The sequence below is a fragment of the Blennius ocellaris genome, assembly GCF_963422515.1.
Source record: "Blennius ocellaris genome assembly, chromosome: 22".
Lineage (NCBI taxonomy): Eukaryota > Metazoa > Chordata > Actinopteri > Blenniiformes > Blenniidae > Blennius > Blennius ocellaris.
In genome coordinates, this window is record NC_137671.1 from 11075391 (window position 1) to 11090863 (window position 15473).

General features: G+C 41.8%; 3 protein-coding genes across 6 annotated transcripts in view; 1 reads left to right on the forward strand and 2 right to left on the reverse strand.

Annotated features, from left to right (window-relative positions):
• Window positions 1–1325, forward strand: part of LOC308146461 (proline-rich protein 5-like) — an 11425-nt gene extending 10100 nt beyond the window's left edge. For both annotated transcript variants that reach the window (XM_080518288.1, XM_080518289.1), the window contains exons 9-10: window positions 1–292; window positions 817–1325. The exon at window positions 1–292 is cut by the window's left edge and continues 5 nt beyond it. In XM_080518288.1, coding sequence (XP_080374414.1) covers window positions 1–292; window positions 817–1139 — 615 coding nt within the window. In that variant the 3' untranslated portion in view covers window positions 1140–1325. The remainder of the gene's footprint in view (window positions 293–816) is intronic.
• Window positions 1326–2709: 1384 nt separating this feature from the next.
• Window positions 2710–12372, reverse strand: napepld (N-acyl phosphatidylethanolamine phospholipase D). Of its 3 annotated transcripts, none has more exons than XM_080518645.1 (10): window positions 12282–12372; window positions 8499–8577; window positions 7953–8066; window positions 7723–7863; window positions 6655–6879; window positions 6466–6569; window positions 5703–5868; window positions 5147–5295; window positions 4875–4989; window positions 2710–3935 (listed from the first exon to the last, which is right to left on the reverse strand). In XM_080518645.1, exons 2-10 carry the CDS (start codon window positions 8556–8558, stop codon window positions 3804–3806), a joined length of 1206 nt encoding a protein of 401 aa, XP_080374771.1. In that variant the 5' UTR covers window positions 8559–8577; window positions 12282–12372; the 3' UTR covers window positions 2710–3803. The 3 variants fall into 3 exon arrangements, with proteins under 3 accessions (XP_080374771.1, XP_080374770.1, XP_080374769.1); XM_080518644.1 differs by lacking the exon at window positions 12282–12372 and adding an exon at window positions 11582–11628; XM_080518643.1 differs by lacking the exon at window positions 12282–12372 and adding an exon at window positions 11329–11556.
• Window positions 12373–13299: 927 nt separating this feature from the next.
• yeats4 (YEATS domain containing 4) lies at window positions 13300–15457 on the reverse strand. The gene is made up of 7 exons (XM_080517986.1): window positions 15282–15457; window positions 14936–15055; window positions 14782–14848; window positions 14316–14410; window positions 14071–14160; window positions 13884–13971; window positions 13300–13803 (listed from the first exon to the last, which is right to left on the reverse strand). Exons 1-7 carry the CDS (start codon window positions 15330–15332, stop codon window positions 13634–13636), a joined length of 681 nt encoding a protein of 226 aa, XP_080374112.1. The 5' UTR covers window positions 15333–15457; the 3' UTR covers window positions 13300–13633.
• Between the last annotated feature and the right edge of the window lie 16 nt (window positions 15458–15473).

The following is a 15473-nucleotide window of genomic DNA, read 5'->3' on the forward strand; positions in this document are numbered from 1 at the left end:
CGTCTGCAGCGCTCCTGGCCGTCCAAATCCGGCAACTCTCCCGCCGCCAAGAACCCGGTGGTCCGCTCCAAGAGCTACAACGTTCCCATGCTGACCCCGGTGGTGGAGTACGACCCGGACTCCTCGGCGGGGAGCGGCATGAGCATCAGGCGACACTCCGTCTCGGAGATCACGTCCTGCTTGGAGGAGAACGGCTCGGCGGCCAAATCTGCCGCCAGCGCCACCGGGGACTCCGGCCACACCAGCTCGGTCAGCCTCAGCGACCACTCCCAGACCTCCGCCGCACACTCAGGTAGAAGTAATCCACTGCAGGTCTTCCTAACAAGAAGAACAGTTCACACGAGAGGAGGGTGTTGACCACTACGCCACAGCGCGGCCATATTGATGCATTCATCTTAGAAATATATAGATAAAAAAAAAAAAAGTGCTTCAATACGTTTAGTTAATATTTGAAGGGGCTACAGGTGATTCAGAGATGGTTTAAAGCAGAAATGGTGAAATATGTGTGTAATTCGTGTTGCAGCAAGTGAAAAACATGCAGGTATAACAAGCAAACATACATGATGTGAAACATTTAAAAATCCAAGGGAAAATACAGTGCGCCTCAAAGCCATCAATTTAGTGCATTTTATCCCACTTTCCAAGAGATTTGACTGTATTATCGACAGTAACGGTGTATCTTGATACTGAATTAGAAATCTTGAAGTCCATCTTAAGAGTATAATCTTCAATTTACATACTGTATGTTTAAATTTCCATTAAAGTGTTGAATTATGTGTGAAGTCAGTGAAAAGTTTCTTCCTGTGTTCCCTGCAGACCTGGCGTCCTCCAGCCCCGCCCCTCCCCGCCGCCTCCAGCCTCAGCATCACTCCCCCTGCCTCCTCCACAAGCCCTCGCCGGGCGGCGACGCACACTACGGTGGCTCGCCGGTGTCCGACTCCCCGTCGTCCCCCAAAGCGCTGGCTCAGGACACGAGCTCGGGCGCCAGCACGCCCTCCAGCCCGGAGATGGCGACGGACCACGCCACGGGCTCTCTGGACTCGGAGCCGGAGCACGACGGCATCTTCCTGGACTTCTCCCGCCGCTGCTCCGGAGGGTCGACGCACAGCAGGGACAGCAGCAGGCAGAGCGTGGCCTGACGCCGCCGCGTGCAGGACCGACATTCCCTCACAACCTCCGAATCCTCCTGCTGCTTTCCAACACTCAATCATCAGGGAATCCTTCAAACTGGACTGTTTTTTTTTTAATATATAGAATGTTGCTCTTTAACACAGATATAATGTCATTTTTATTTAAATCTACCACTTTTTTTTTTTTTTTTTTGAATTGTGGAGCACCACAGTTGATTGTTGCTGATTGTTCCATTGGAATAAATACACATTAATCACTAATGTTTTTAGTGGAAAGTAAATAAAAGTGCTTATGTTGTAACAGCCATTTATTTCTCAAATGTGAAGGCTTCAGTCATTTTACATGTACAATAAACTATACAGTTTTAACTTAAGATGCTTTTGAAATTAATCCACGAAGTAAACATTTTAAGTTTGAAGTTTGTCTCAAGTCAAATCTAAATCTGCTGGCTGCCATTTTTTCCTTATGTTTCTGTATGTTTGTAGAATAGCTATACAGAGGAAAGTCTCAATTTTCACCCAGGACTTTTTGAAGTAATAAATCAACACCATTCTGTATCGTTTATTTATAATAAAATCTGTGGAAAATGAGTAAAGGGACCCACATTACACATATTTGATTGTTTTTTTGTTTTCGCACAGTACATGCGTGTTTATGAAGATATAAACACTAATGTGCTCTGCTATAGCTTCATTATTTACACAAACTGGACTCAAAGAAGAGATTTTGTCCCACACTTGTGATTGGCTCATCACTGCTTGCTGGGAAGATGGAAGAAATTAGGAAATTGATCAAAATTGCTGAATTCCTCACAAAGTAACATTATTTTGTACCTCTTATAATCCAAGGAATTATTATCATTATTTTATCCTCTTTATAGCCATTTTTGATGTCCTAAACATGCTCAAATCTTAAAAAATGTGCACACATACAACTTCACCCCACTACTAGAGGGCGACAGATCTCATTTTAGAGCCAGTCATTTGTTCACCTGAAGCTGTTAGATATTAAATTATCCTTCCACTTGCAATTTTTTCCTTTATATCAGACATATCATCAATTCATCAGCATGTACTTTTGTGGGCTTTCTTTTCAATGCAAGACTCCGAGTTTAAGCTCCTCTAATCACTGTCCTGTTATCATATTTACTATGTATTTTGAAGCTCAACAGGCAAAACAAGGCTATAACAAAAAATGACCCTGAGTAACTATATATTCAAGCAGGAAGCTAGATTAATATACATTGATAGGAATAGTGTTTATCGATAGAATTGTTCAGTGTAGTTGTTCTTATACTTGACTAAAATCTAGACCATGTACTTCAATACCTAAAAAAGCAGTTATACCTGGAACAGTCTGCAGTGCAGCAATAAAGTTAGTTTGTTGTGTGTTTGTCTTTCTCCTCATTCACATCAGGTTTTGAGACAGGCTGCTTTCTTTTTCTTATTTTTATGCCTTTTTTCCCCACTGACATCACTTATTCAACATCCTTGTACATATCAAAACAGTGGATGTGATTTTATTTGCTTTCAATAAAATGGAAACCGACTTGAAATGCATGATACATTTAATGGGTAATTCAGTGACTGTGATAAAGGCAGACCACCATGATCTCAGTGTAGTTTCCTGCAGTATACGACTTCCACGTTGTGCTCTTATTCATTTATACATAAAAGATCCTGGTCAATAAAAATGAAAACATTCATTCACTGAATTTACATTATTTCCGCAAAGAGAAAACATCCATCTGCGGTTCTACAGTCGTTCACACCGGGAGGCAGAGAGAACACCGTTGCGCTGTGGCTTCAGAGCATAAATGTACATAATGGCAACAATCCACTTAAAAAGAGGAGCTGCAAGTTGAATCCAGCTCAACTTCTGCATGTATCCAACAGCTCTGCAGCTCCACTCACTTCCTGGGAGGAGCAAAAAAAAAATACTTTTGTGCTTCTGTAGTTTCGTACATTCAGAAAAAAATAGATATCAGGGTCATAATGTGTGTGGCATTACTCATATTCCTTATATCCAGCTCACACAAGCTGCACCGTCATTCGTTTCTCCATAAGAGCACTGATCTGAAGAACTTAACTGATTAGAATCTGATTGACATTCACATCAGTCTCAACTTGTCCTGCGTGTTTGAAACTTAGCGGTTTTTAGGCTTGTAAAAACCTTTTCAGCGAAGATTTTCCTCCTCCTGTGTGTCGATAATAAAATAAATGCACATAAAAGAAAATATCACAATAACCTGTAAAGTCACAGCTATTTAAAATGAACCTAACACGACCTCTGTATGCAACGACTGCTGGTTACAAACTGAGTAACGGTTGAATTTGATAGCTGTGGTTTTCAGGTCGAATCACTAATAAAACTTGACTTTTTTCTTTTAGTTATAGCAAATTACCGTAAATTCTTCTAATTCCTTTGTCCTCCTGATGATCTCATTCACAAATTTCCTGTTCTGTAAACGTATTTATTGTGGAGCCGCAGCCCCAATGGGTACTTGGTGCCCCAACGCCTGTGTGAACATTCAGTATGTAAACAGAATTACAGAACTTGAAATTTTTCCACCTAAGGTGAACTTTTAAAATACGCACTTTAACGAGTCCGCCTATGTATGCTAAACAAAACGTCCTGCATGTTCTAACAGACATGATGTTCCTGCGGTGGCGTCAGTTGAAGACGTCTCCGTCCTGCGTGGCGATGAGGCGAGACTCGCCGTGGTGCAACGTGAAGAAAGACTCCGGTTTCAGTCCTTTTTGTTCCAGCGCCTCGCTCAGACGGACCGGCGGCTCCAGGTAATACTGCAAAGAGGAGGAGGAAAAAGACATTAGTCTTTCAAAATAACTTTGTTCGCTATTCCTGCTGTGTTTTATTCTTTAATACGTTTTTCATGGTTTCCATTTAATCCTCTGACGCATTTTGTGAGTTTTTCCACTTTTAAATTTGTAGGATATCAAACAATAACGCCATAATTTTGCCATGTAAATGTAATAAAGTCAATATCATCATAACTTGTCAATAAGGTGATGGAATGTTAAAAATTACAACCATGACAGAAAGGATGATGACTCCGTCATTCACTATATTTGACAGGAGAACTGCACTGAATAAATCTTTGATTTTCAAGAAATGCACTCATATTTCTGTGATTTTACTTTTTCTTTCTATTCCATTTGTCTCAGGAACACATTTGTGATATCAAACGGTGCATTTGGCAAATTTATACTGACAAGATTTTTAATGGGTTTATTTTACTATTACTTCAACGGATAACATGCATTTATCAAATTATTGGCAAAATGTTCAATAGTTTTATTACATTATTGGATAGAATTATTGATTGAATTATGTCTAAAATGGCAAAAATGACAATGTAACTATGAGGTTTTACATCATCGCTGCACACCTTCAGAGACGTTTTCTGACTTATTTGGAATTGACTGTATTTTAATGTATATAAATGTGAAGGTTTTCAGATTTTAAACTTGGGGAACACTTTCCTGGTTTTTCTACAGTTTATTGTGAAAGGTGAGGTTCAAACAAATATTAGCACAACATGCACAGAGAGGATGTTGTCTGTTTAAAAATATTTACACGACGAATGTCGTCTCCTCTCAATGTGTTCAGAAGGGAAATAAACCTGACTGTCCAAAAGTAACACAGTGCGTGTTCCCACATGTCTAAAACTTACTTGAATACACATATTTTGTGAATTAATCTGAATTAAAAACTTCTTGTACCTCGTAGGCGAGCGCAAAAGTCCCCCAGTGTATTGCCACCGACTGTTTGGCCTGCAGGTCCTGGTGAATCTGAACCGCCTCCTCCGGATCGACGTGTTGACCTTTCATCACGTCCCTGAAAACAAGCGTGCAAACCTCAATACCCATAAACGTTTTCTGTGCTGCATCACAAGATAAGCAGGTTCCATGTCAGAGGAAATGAAAGGCGGGCCGACTGATTTGCATCTGGTCATACAAGATCGACTTGATATCGATGTTTTTGCGTGAAATACCTGGGCAGGTAGGCTCCGATAGGAATGGCGGCCAGGTCAAAGGGTCCAAAGCGTCGGCCGATCTCCTGGAAGGACGAGCAGTAACCCGTATCGCCAGCGAAGAAGAAGCGGTGCTCCGGACCTAGGATGGACCAGCTGCTCCACAAAGACTGAGGAAAGAAGAGGAGGAGGATTTAAAAGACTGGAATAATAAAAACATACACGTTTATTCCAATATTTAGCTAATTTTGACATTATAAGACATAGAAGTGACTGAATAAATGCCATCGAGGAGTGAAAGTGGTGTGAATGTACATTATTTTGGATTGAAAAACATAAGAAGAGCATTTTGTAGTTTTCATTATGGTTGCCATGCGAGTGGGGGTGAGAAGGCAACCACAGGTCTATACACATTAAATAATGTAAATAGAGTTCATTCCTTCATCAGAGACGATTGTTAAAATAAAAGACTCTTTTGTTACATTTAAAAGAGATAAAAAGAGATTTGGTCAAAAAAAGAAAAAAGAAATCCATGAGAGCACGAAGCTTTAAAAGCCCCGCTATACTAGTCGGGCACCTTGCAGTCGTCCAGCGCCGTGCGTTTGCTCCAGTGCTGAGACGGGGTGCAGACGAATGTGACGTCGTCGTGGCCCGGAACGCAGTTCTCCTCCCACCAGTCCAGCTCCATCACGTTCTCACAGCCCATCTTCACCAGCCAGTCCATCAAACCCAGGGGCACGAACCTGAAACACACGTCAACATGACACCACCACTGTTGTGTCCAGTTATGTAGAAATGTCCAGTAACATGATACCTGTCAATAATGGAAATGTAATAACTTGCCAATAGGTTAATAAGATATTTGAGCCATAATCGATATTATATTTCACCATCAATGCAATAAGTGACACGACTAAAGTAGCATTAAAAATATTATCCTTTGAAAATGTAACTAAATAACACAATGATTCAAAATAGAACCCCATTTTATGGAAATAAAAGCCTTTTTGCAGATCTTGTGTAGTTTGTCATCAGTGGATGGATAGTCGTCCTGTTCATTTGGTGAGGATTCAAACTCTGCAACACTCAAGCTGGAATTTCATTCCATTATTGGCTTTATTACATCAAAAAGGGCCAAAATCATTTACTCATTTACTAGAGGTTACATTAGTAATAGTTACAATACCAGTCGTTACAACTCCAAAAATGTTTTAAACATTTCAGTTCATATGTGGACGTCTCAGTTAGTTTGTATTCCAACACATTTTTTTTTTTTACATTCTTTGATGAAACGGTGTGAATCCGTGACAACGCGACTGTGACCTGCAGGTTGCACGTACCAGCGTAGCTCCCCTCCGAAGCGTGCGTTCAGGCTGGACACGGAGCCGGTGTCCAGGTGGTCGTAGTGAGAGTGGCTGATGACGACTGCATCGATCCTGGGCAGCTGTTGGGGAACAAAGCCAAACTGACACACGGTCCGTGTATCTCCTTTATTGGACAAGTCACAGGGATTAGGGGAGGTACCGAACCTGTTCCACGGTGCAGGGTGGCCCCCGGTACCTTTTGGGCCCCATGAACTGCAGCGGCGACGCCCTCTGGCTGAAGATGGGGTCGGTGAGGACGTTGACGCCGTCCATCTCCACCAGGACGGTGGCGTGGCCCAGCCAGGTCACTCTGAGGCCCGGGCCGGACTCGGAGAGGTCCGGGTTCTGGATAAAGTAAGGTTCCAGCACCGGGAGCTCGCTGTCCAGGGCCTGAGAGAACCCAGGGAGGAGATGAGAACCAGCGAGAAAGAAGTACTGCTCCAATTTGCCAGCAGCTGATGAACAGGCGCCGGAGGGGTTAAATGTTTCTCTGCAGCAGCATGAAAGCAGCTTTTGAAGCCAGTTAAGCCTCCACTGAACTCAGCCAGGTTTCCAATCGGGGGTAAAAATACTGCGTGGGAGCCGACAAAGGGCAGCGTTTCTATGATGGGTACCGGCGGGGAGAAACTGAACGTCAGCAGACAGAGTGACTCAACGTTTGAAGCCGGCAAAAGTCACTTTTCAGGCAGCTTTGATATCGTCATGTCATTTTAGCTTTATACATCGCTTTGGGTTATTTCACCGGACGTATCTTTGAAGCGGGTCACTGACGTCAAAATGATAGTTCACTGCTAATTTTATCCAACCAATCTGACACATGTTGGAACGAAACATTGCTGTGATTGATCGAAATTTGTAAAAAGTAAATGCATTATTCTGAATGAGTGCAGTGGAGTCAATGTAGACATTTATTCCAACGTGGCTCCTTATAAACGCTCGACGCCGCTCTCAGAAATGCAATTCTTCTTTTTCTTGAACAGACTGAGCTTCGGTATTATGGCTTCTAAAGACGGACAGGAAGCCTTTCTGAGTCAACAAATCCATCAAATCCATCTTTCATACACAGCAAAGCTGGATTCATTCCTGCACAGCTGCAAAGCATTGTGGGATTAATCCACTGATTGAACTGGATGATACTGTTGTCGAGAGGACAATCTAATCTCTCAATCACAAAGGATTCAGAAGAAAGTTTTTTGACTGGGGGAGAAAAAACCACAGAAAAAAACGACCCACCTCTTTGCTTGTTGGTACGTTGCTGTTATTTTTATCAAACAGCAGGAACCTGAGGAGCAACGGATAGGAAGGGAACTGCCAGGTCGGCCACGGGTTGGTCCAGCGGCCATGTTTGTCTCGGCAGGACTTTGTTACTTCCTCCTGAAGTCAAAATATGTATATTTAAGTGTATTTTATAGATTTTTTTTCTTTTCTTGGTAGAGTGACTTTAAGGGAAGCGAGGCTTGTACCTCCAGCCTGTAGTCCAGACGGAAGCTCTTTCTGGAGGAGCGGGAGGAGCTGCTCTTCCTCGGCGTCAGAGGATCCGTCTCTCCGCCTTCAGCGCCTCGCAGGACGCCGCCATCCTGGAGTGAGGTGTGTGTGTGTGGGGGGGGGCAAAACAAGAGCGCTCAGTCCTCCAGAGCATTTAAGCTCAAGAAAAGAGCGACCGATAATCATCAAACCACCATGTGATGCAGCTACATTTTTTTTTACTCCACATATTCGACATTTCCACAGCCTTTTCTCCTCATTACACAAAATTCTTTGTTGCCGTAAGATGAAAAATGACAACAACAAATAAAGCCTGGGGTCAGATTGAACAATGAGGTTTTTATGCAACTTCAGTTGGACTCATAAACCTGTGCAACAGAGGCTGTAAATAATATTTTTTCAAATCATACCACCGCATGTGAAAACACTCGCACTGAAGACACGTTAATGTTCCAAAGTTACTTTTGGGAAACGTGCATTTTACTTTTACACAGCCGCTTCTGCCGTGACGGGTGGATCATTACCTCCGTGAAGCCTTTGGGGTCTTCCAGAGCCGCTTTGCCTGAAGACGATGGCTTCTCCATGGCCTTACCACCTCCAAACCTAGAATACACACACAGACTTTAAACAGCCGGCGCTTTACAACTACGTGTATCAAACCAGGAAACACCTCACCTTGATTCAGTTTAACCCATCATGAGATAAAGCCAAAGTGTCCACGGTGCATTAGAACCATTGTTCAGACATCGCTAAACCAGCTGGCATGAGTCACTCTCGCAACACAACTTTTGTCCCGAGTCCGCCGGCTGGACAGATTAAACCAAGGGTGCGTCCGAATTGTCCCTCCTATCTCCTTTCCTAGCTACTTTTCCTTAACCCCGGGAAGTGTTGACGTGGCGGCCATGATGAGGAGCGTTCAAATTCTCTACAAGCTAAGGAAAGGTTATCAATTCACCCTGCAGTTTCACTTCAGTGCCTCTTTTCCTTTGATTTCAATTCAAACTTTGAGGATATTTGAGATTATGCCAGCAGTTAGAGCCACAGAGTAAAGTGGGAGAAATGCACTTTTTTTTGTTGTCCGTTTTCAGACATTTTTGCTTTTTTTCACCACGGCTGACGTCTTATTACGCCACCTAGTAGAAGTGTGGTGTGGCTTTCAAAATATCGTGATCGCCTTTCACAAACTCTTTTAAGGAGGTCAACTAACACCTTTCCTTTACCACGTGGTGGTTTTGATAAAAAAAAAAAAAAAAAGACTTTTTTTTTTAAGTACTGATGAGTTTCTAAAAGACTTAAAAAGTATAAGAACACAAAAAACTACTAAATTACAGTAACGCAAGTAAACGTAATTCCTTATTTACATTTCATCAAATTGAATTGCCTTTTATTTTTCTCCACTTCCACGACATTTTGACTAGTTTCAAGTCGATCTGCACAACGTATCCCACACTTTTTTCGCGTTTTCAGCAATACAGTGTACAGAAAACTGCCTGATCTGGAATAAATACATGTCTTGCAAATGAAAAATGTGCCTTTTTATTTATTTTAATTGATGGACAGCTGGCGGCCACAGGGCAAGAGGTCAGTAACACAAAAAAAAATGAAGAAAAATGAACAAGCTGCTGTTTTCTAATGGCTGCTGGTGGGAATTACCGAGGCGAATGTCATGGAGGGAACTGAGTAGAAAAAGCAGGCCGGTCGCAGCTGGGGTCAATTAGGGGCGAGAAAAAAACAAATCCTGAAGCATAAAGACAAAATCATCTGCTTCATTGGTTGTATTCATCACAAATTATATTGTTAACGGAATACGCAACATTATCACACGGTTTTGCTTGATTCATTTAGCTTTCTTGGTGCAGGAGTGCAGCACACACCCTCGCGAACTCCACCCACACCCCGCGGGGCTTTAACCTGCAGCGACACCTCACAGGAAGACGGCCTGTTAAAACTATTGATTTTAGAGACGTGGATATCGATAATGGATCCTGTGTCTTGCAGCGCACCAACGCAGCGCTGTGGACAGAGGAGAGAAAGAAAGAAAAAAAAGCCTGATGTGCACTTTGTCCTCATGGGGGAACTCCATACATTAAAAGCTATGGCCTGCTGATGATGCACTCAGCCTCATGAATGGACTCGCCACACAGACAGCGGGGAAACAATGGAGCTCTGTGGAGGACGACCAAAACAAAGGTCTGTGCAGCGCGGCGGCGTGCCTGATGTGCTCATGTAAACACCAAAACACACACGCCGCTCCCTTTCCCCCCAGGTCGGAAAGCCAACTTGCATATTGCATCCATTTCTAAATTGAAGCGAACACTCGAATATAAGAAAAACCGTTGTTGAGATGGGGGATATTTTGTAGGATTTTCTTATAATATCGTGAATAAAATAGTGTTTGTCCACTCTTGCTTTTGCAAAATATCGCCTAATTCTCAGTTAATGCCTTTATCTCAAATAAATATGTTTGAATATCACACAAAAAACTAGTGCACGTGATCATAAATATGCTTTAAACGTACACTCGATAAGTGTAATGATTCATACATCGTGCACTTCTTTGTAAATAACATTGTATTACAAAGTATTGGGATGAACATTTTAACAAGAAATTATTAAACATGTGTGGGTTTTGGCAGTTTCACACCACTTTACAAGTTTGTATAATTGACATGTGAGCCTTGAAATACAGAAATACTTAAAATTTCATGTAGCTTAACATTTTAAATTTACAAATGATTGAAGGTTGTATAAATGGTTAAAGAACTCGATCCTTACACTTAGTGTAGGATCCTTATTAAATAAAACATCATTGATGTTGTCAAATTCCCTTTGCAGGCAAACAGGAGCATAACAAACGCTGGTTCTTGTTACTTAGATCCCAGTTTGACACAACTAAGTGAAGTTTGTTTTGCTTTTTTTTTTTTTTTTTTTTTTCCATATGTTCATCTGAAGTTTGACCACATTTGTTAGACGCACAGTGCAGTCCCCTTTGCATATTGCAAATGTTATCACAAGGATATATTTACACTGTATCCTTCAGTGGCTGCATATTATTGACAAAAGATAAATAATAATACATAAAAAAAAACAACAGCGTGAGAGAAAGCGAACTATTTCATGCTCACTTTGAGACACGTGAAACAGGAAATCTTTGCAACACAATCTGAGTCACCAGCCTGTCAAACAGGCCACAGAGAAGCAACAACAATGGCATTAAAAGCAACACATCGGCTCGACGAACGAGACCTGTCGGGGCAAATGATGGTGACAGCGGGGCAGGAGAGATTAAACTGCCCCCGGATCAGCCTGCAGGCCACCTCGAGGCGTCGATACACGTTGATTTATACAACTTACCTGCGGACTCGCGCACACCAGAGCTGCTTTCCTTATTTAACGAGGAGTCGCGTTTGTTTGTTGCATGAGCGTCACGCGCGTTAATCCGACCTGGTGCTGGTGTATATGTGTGTGTGGGGGGTCTCTTCACGAGGAGCTGCTGCTGCTGCTGCACGCCGCCGCCGCGCGCGACTCCACGGCCTCGTGCATGACTGCAGCGCGACGTGACACCGAGAAGCGGACGGTAGAGTCGGCGGTGAGCAATAAGTAATACCGAAAGCGGCGGAGAGGAGGACCGGAGCTCCGTACCAGCTCCGTCGCTCTGACGTAGGCGCTCGAAGCCTCGCGACACGTGACCACGCGACGAAACACTTGCGGGCTTGTTTATAAATAACACTTAAAACTCTCCCGCTGCGACATAACGTGCTCGTAAACACTCAAATATCTGTGTGTTCTCAGTTATCACTAATAATATCTCAGTGAACATGACTATATTTCAATTTTATTGGATTTGTAGCAGTTTTGTTGCTGGTCAGGGGCGTTTCCAGACGGTTCGGGGGCGATAGGGGCCGGGGGGTACATATTAGTATATTATATTAATACATACAGTAAAAATAGTAGCAGCATTACAAAACATTTGGGGATTTGCAGTAGCCAACATAACATTGAATGTCACCAGGAAAATAGGAGTCAGTGGAGTTTATGGAGAACTGGAGTTATGTGTTGTGGAGATGATTCTACGCTTCTTGTGCACTCTTTATGCCCTAAAACTCAAGGCAACTATCTTCTCTACTCCATATTGATGCATTTCCTATCACTATATGGAACAATTCTCATGTTAAAATATCGACATTTTCATTGTAAATTTCAAGGTAAATGACACAACATACTTGTGTGATTATGTCCCATTTGCACACATTTAAAGTAACTAATTGTGTGTGTGTGCGTGTGTGTGTGTGCGTGTGCACACTCACCCCAGGCTCCTCACCTGGACAGGGTTCAACCAGAGAAAACTCCGCAGGCTCCTCAGCCGCAGCGGAAGTCTTACACAACATCGTTTCCATTCAAACTGCTCACTTCTGCTCATATTTATGGGAGGAAAAGTTTGTCAGTGTTTTTTCATAGTTTTAAAAGAAAGCAACCAGAGGACACAAAGTTAGAAAAGTTGTTGTGTTTTCAGTCACTGCAGGAAGAACAGCTTGACGTGAACTTCCTGTAAGATGCGTTCAACGATCCTCGGAATTTTGGCTAATCCTTACTTTCCCGTAAGGTTTGATTATTAAAAATATTTTTACAGAAACAAAATGCTCACGTTGGATTACAGATATTGTAAATCCGCTTATAAAATTGCAACAAAAAACAATTGCACAACCAAATAAATTACAGTGGAAACGTTTTACTAAAGCATATTGAGTTGATTTTATGGACACCTGTAGCTTTAACTGTATTCTTTTCACAGAGGTCTTTTATACAGTTATGACCAAAATATTGTATTTATATATTTATTTTGTCAATTTCCACAAAATAAACATTGGTATTAGGTGTATATGGATGATTCTTAAAAGGGTGTGCATAAATGTGAATTTTCTTTTGCAATACTAGACTATTCAAGTGTGCATTTTTCATATTTTGGCAATGATTTTATTTAAAAGTTCAGATGAATTATTCAAATGGAATCAATTCTGCTCCCGATTTTAAACATCACTATATAAAAGTTGAGTATATATATCTTTTTGCTATTTTATTACTATGGGCTTTGTCCCCTTTAGCTGTACTACATTTTGTGTCATGGTCAGTAAATTATATTTGCGGATTTATTTAACAAAAAGAAAACTAGATTCTACCTGTGCATAAATGCACAGACAACGCAAACTGCACAAGCAAACGACTGAAGTCATTCATTCATTCCAACTCGTCCCCTCAGTGTAGCTCAGGAAACATACACACAAGTATATAAACACAATCACTTTATAAAAAGTTTTAACACCAGTAACAAAAAAAAGAGAGAAAGAAAACGATGACAAATAAGGAGTTTGATTTGGCAACATCCTCTCAGATGTCATGTGAAAGAGGCGATTTTCAAGGAGGAAAATCCTGGTTTCTTTTTGAGAAATGTTCATTTCTGGTGGCGGTTGTACAACGGAGCTCCTATTATGAATCGTACTAAGACACCTGATGGAGACAGCTGACAGGAGTTCCAAATGTTGAACAAACTAAAAAGAAATCTCAAAGTGAATCACTACGACGACTAAAGGCAGAAGCGTGACGCATCACGAGGTGTGCTTCGTTACGTTCAACACGTCCATTTGTCAGCCTGCACACGCTTTCAGTGCTCTTTGTGGTCTCCGTCCTCCTCCAGCTTCCGGATCTCTGCCTTCAGGTGGTTGATGTTTTCTCTACTGGCTTTCAGTTTGTCCTTCAGCTCTGTGATCTCTTGACTGGTTCTCTTCTTCGCTGCTTCCATTTTCTCTTTCGTCCTCTGCTCCAGCTCAGTGACTGCAGGGACGGAAAACAAAACACAAGATGTAAATATTTCCATTCTAAACACCCATTGTTCAGGGTTTTAGGTTACATACACTCCGTCTCATGCTTGTACGCTCCTAGGGTGAGCTGTCTGGATGTCGTCAGCAGCTGCTGCATCATGGCTGTGGGATCCTGAAAGATCTAGAAATTACACAGGAAAGAAAGCAGTTAGGCACTTCAGTCACTTACAAATAATTATTATAATAAATTGTCATTTAAAAGAATGCCGTCGAAGAGTACCATTTCATCATAAAATTCAGAGACAACTGTCTTCTTGGGCATGGCACTGGAGTCTGACTGGAACAGCTTCAAGAGGTGATAGAGAGTAACCTGCAAAACACACAGGGCCCCGCCCAACTAAATCCTACTTACACGTCACCACACGCTAACAATTACACCAAGTAGCTCAAATGAATTCTAAAACATTTCCGTAGCAAAGCTGCAGCATGTTGCTTAGAAAGACTGAGTCCATTTGTAGCTCTTACGGGTCTCTCATTGGGATCAATGAAGAAGATCTTGACGGTGATCTCAAATTCTCCCCAGCCCGTCTCTGTAATCTCATATGGAGGCTTGGTAACCACTGGAAGGAAAAAAACCCAAACATTGACACAATGTAGTTATACATGTGAACAAAACCATGCACAAGACAACACTTTCCTGTGTAATGTACTTTATTCTGAAAAATATCTCATGTGTGCAGTGTTTCAATGCAGATAAGATGCATTTGTCTTACATTATATCACAGTGAAGTCTTTAAACAACAATTTCAAGGCTGTGGGGCCATACACAGCCCCTATACCCATTTCCAAAAAGATCAACTTGCCAGGCCATGGCGATAATTTTAAACATGTCAGAAAGTTATTAATTGCAGTCACTAGCTTTGAATAGTCTGTCCTAAATACAAATCAGATTTACTGATAGAATATTAAACATCCAAAACAGCAAACCCACCTCTCAGAGGGTTACCGTAGCTTTCGTGTAGCTTGAACTGGATCTTCTTCACATATGCAGACATATCCTGGACAAAAAAACAAAACAACAAACCAATAATAATTTACGTACAAAATCAAGAAAAAGAAATCCAGCTGAAGTTTAAATATCATACCTCATTTCTGTATGGCTTCACATACACAGACCACTGATGTGTGTGTCCATCCTCCTCCCTCTTCTTCCCGAAGTACCGGGCAACATTTCCAAACACGATGGGCTTCACAATAGTAACTCCCTGCACACAACAAATACAAGAGGCAACGAAGGGAAATGTTTAGCTTGTTACACCGATGACCCAAACGACTACATACATACACGTTCTCTGGATCTTCGTCTCGAGACGGCTACTCATATCATTGCAGGATGTCTTACATGGTGTCCAAACATTATAAACACGGTTACATTCGAAGAATTTCCCTCCGGGGTTAATACAAATATGTTCTATAGTGACGTTCCGTTACCTTAACGCGTCCGCCGGAATCTGGACCAAATTCAGTCATCTTTTTAAACATAGTACAGCAAGCGAAACCAAAGTTATGCTGTAGTAGTCTACAGTATGTTGTCAGTGCCCCCGAGTCGCCAGGCAGATATTAATGCTGCCATTTATCATCATAAAACAGACGTGTCTGCTTTTGAACCGCCATAACTAACAA

What these genes read in the sequence shown, in the direction of transcription:
- napepld (XM_080518645.1), bottom strand. Translation starts at nt 8,558, where the DNA reads ATGGAGAAGCCATCGTCTTCAGGCAAAGCGGCTCTGGAAGACCCCAAA. An exon ending in ACCCCAAAGGCTTCACGGAG is followed by an intron (nt 8,067 to 8,498) that starts GTAATGATCCAC and finishes ACCTCACTCCAG; the next exon opens with GATGGCGGCGTCCTGCGAGG. An exon ending in CACCCTGCACCGTGGAACAG is followed by an intron (nt 6,570 to 6,654) that starts GTTCGGTACCTC and finishes GTTCCCCAACAG; the next exon opens with CTGCCCAGGATCGATGCAGT.
- yeats4 (XM_080517986.1), bottom strand. Translation starts at nt 15,332, where the DNA reads ATGTTTAAAAAGATGACTGAATTTGGTCCAGATTCCGGCGGACGCGTT. An exon ending in TGAAGCCATACAGAAATGAG is followed by an intron (nt 14,849 to 14,935) that starts GTATGATATTTA and finishes TTTTTTGTCCAG; the next exon opens with GATATGTCTGCATATGTGAA. An exon ending in GTACAAGCATGAGACGGAGT is followed by an intron (nt 13,804 to 13,883) that starts GTATGTAACCTA and finishes CCGTCCCTGCAG; the next exon opens with TCACTGAGCTGGAGCAGAGG.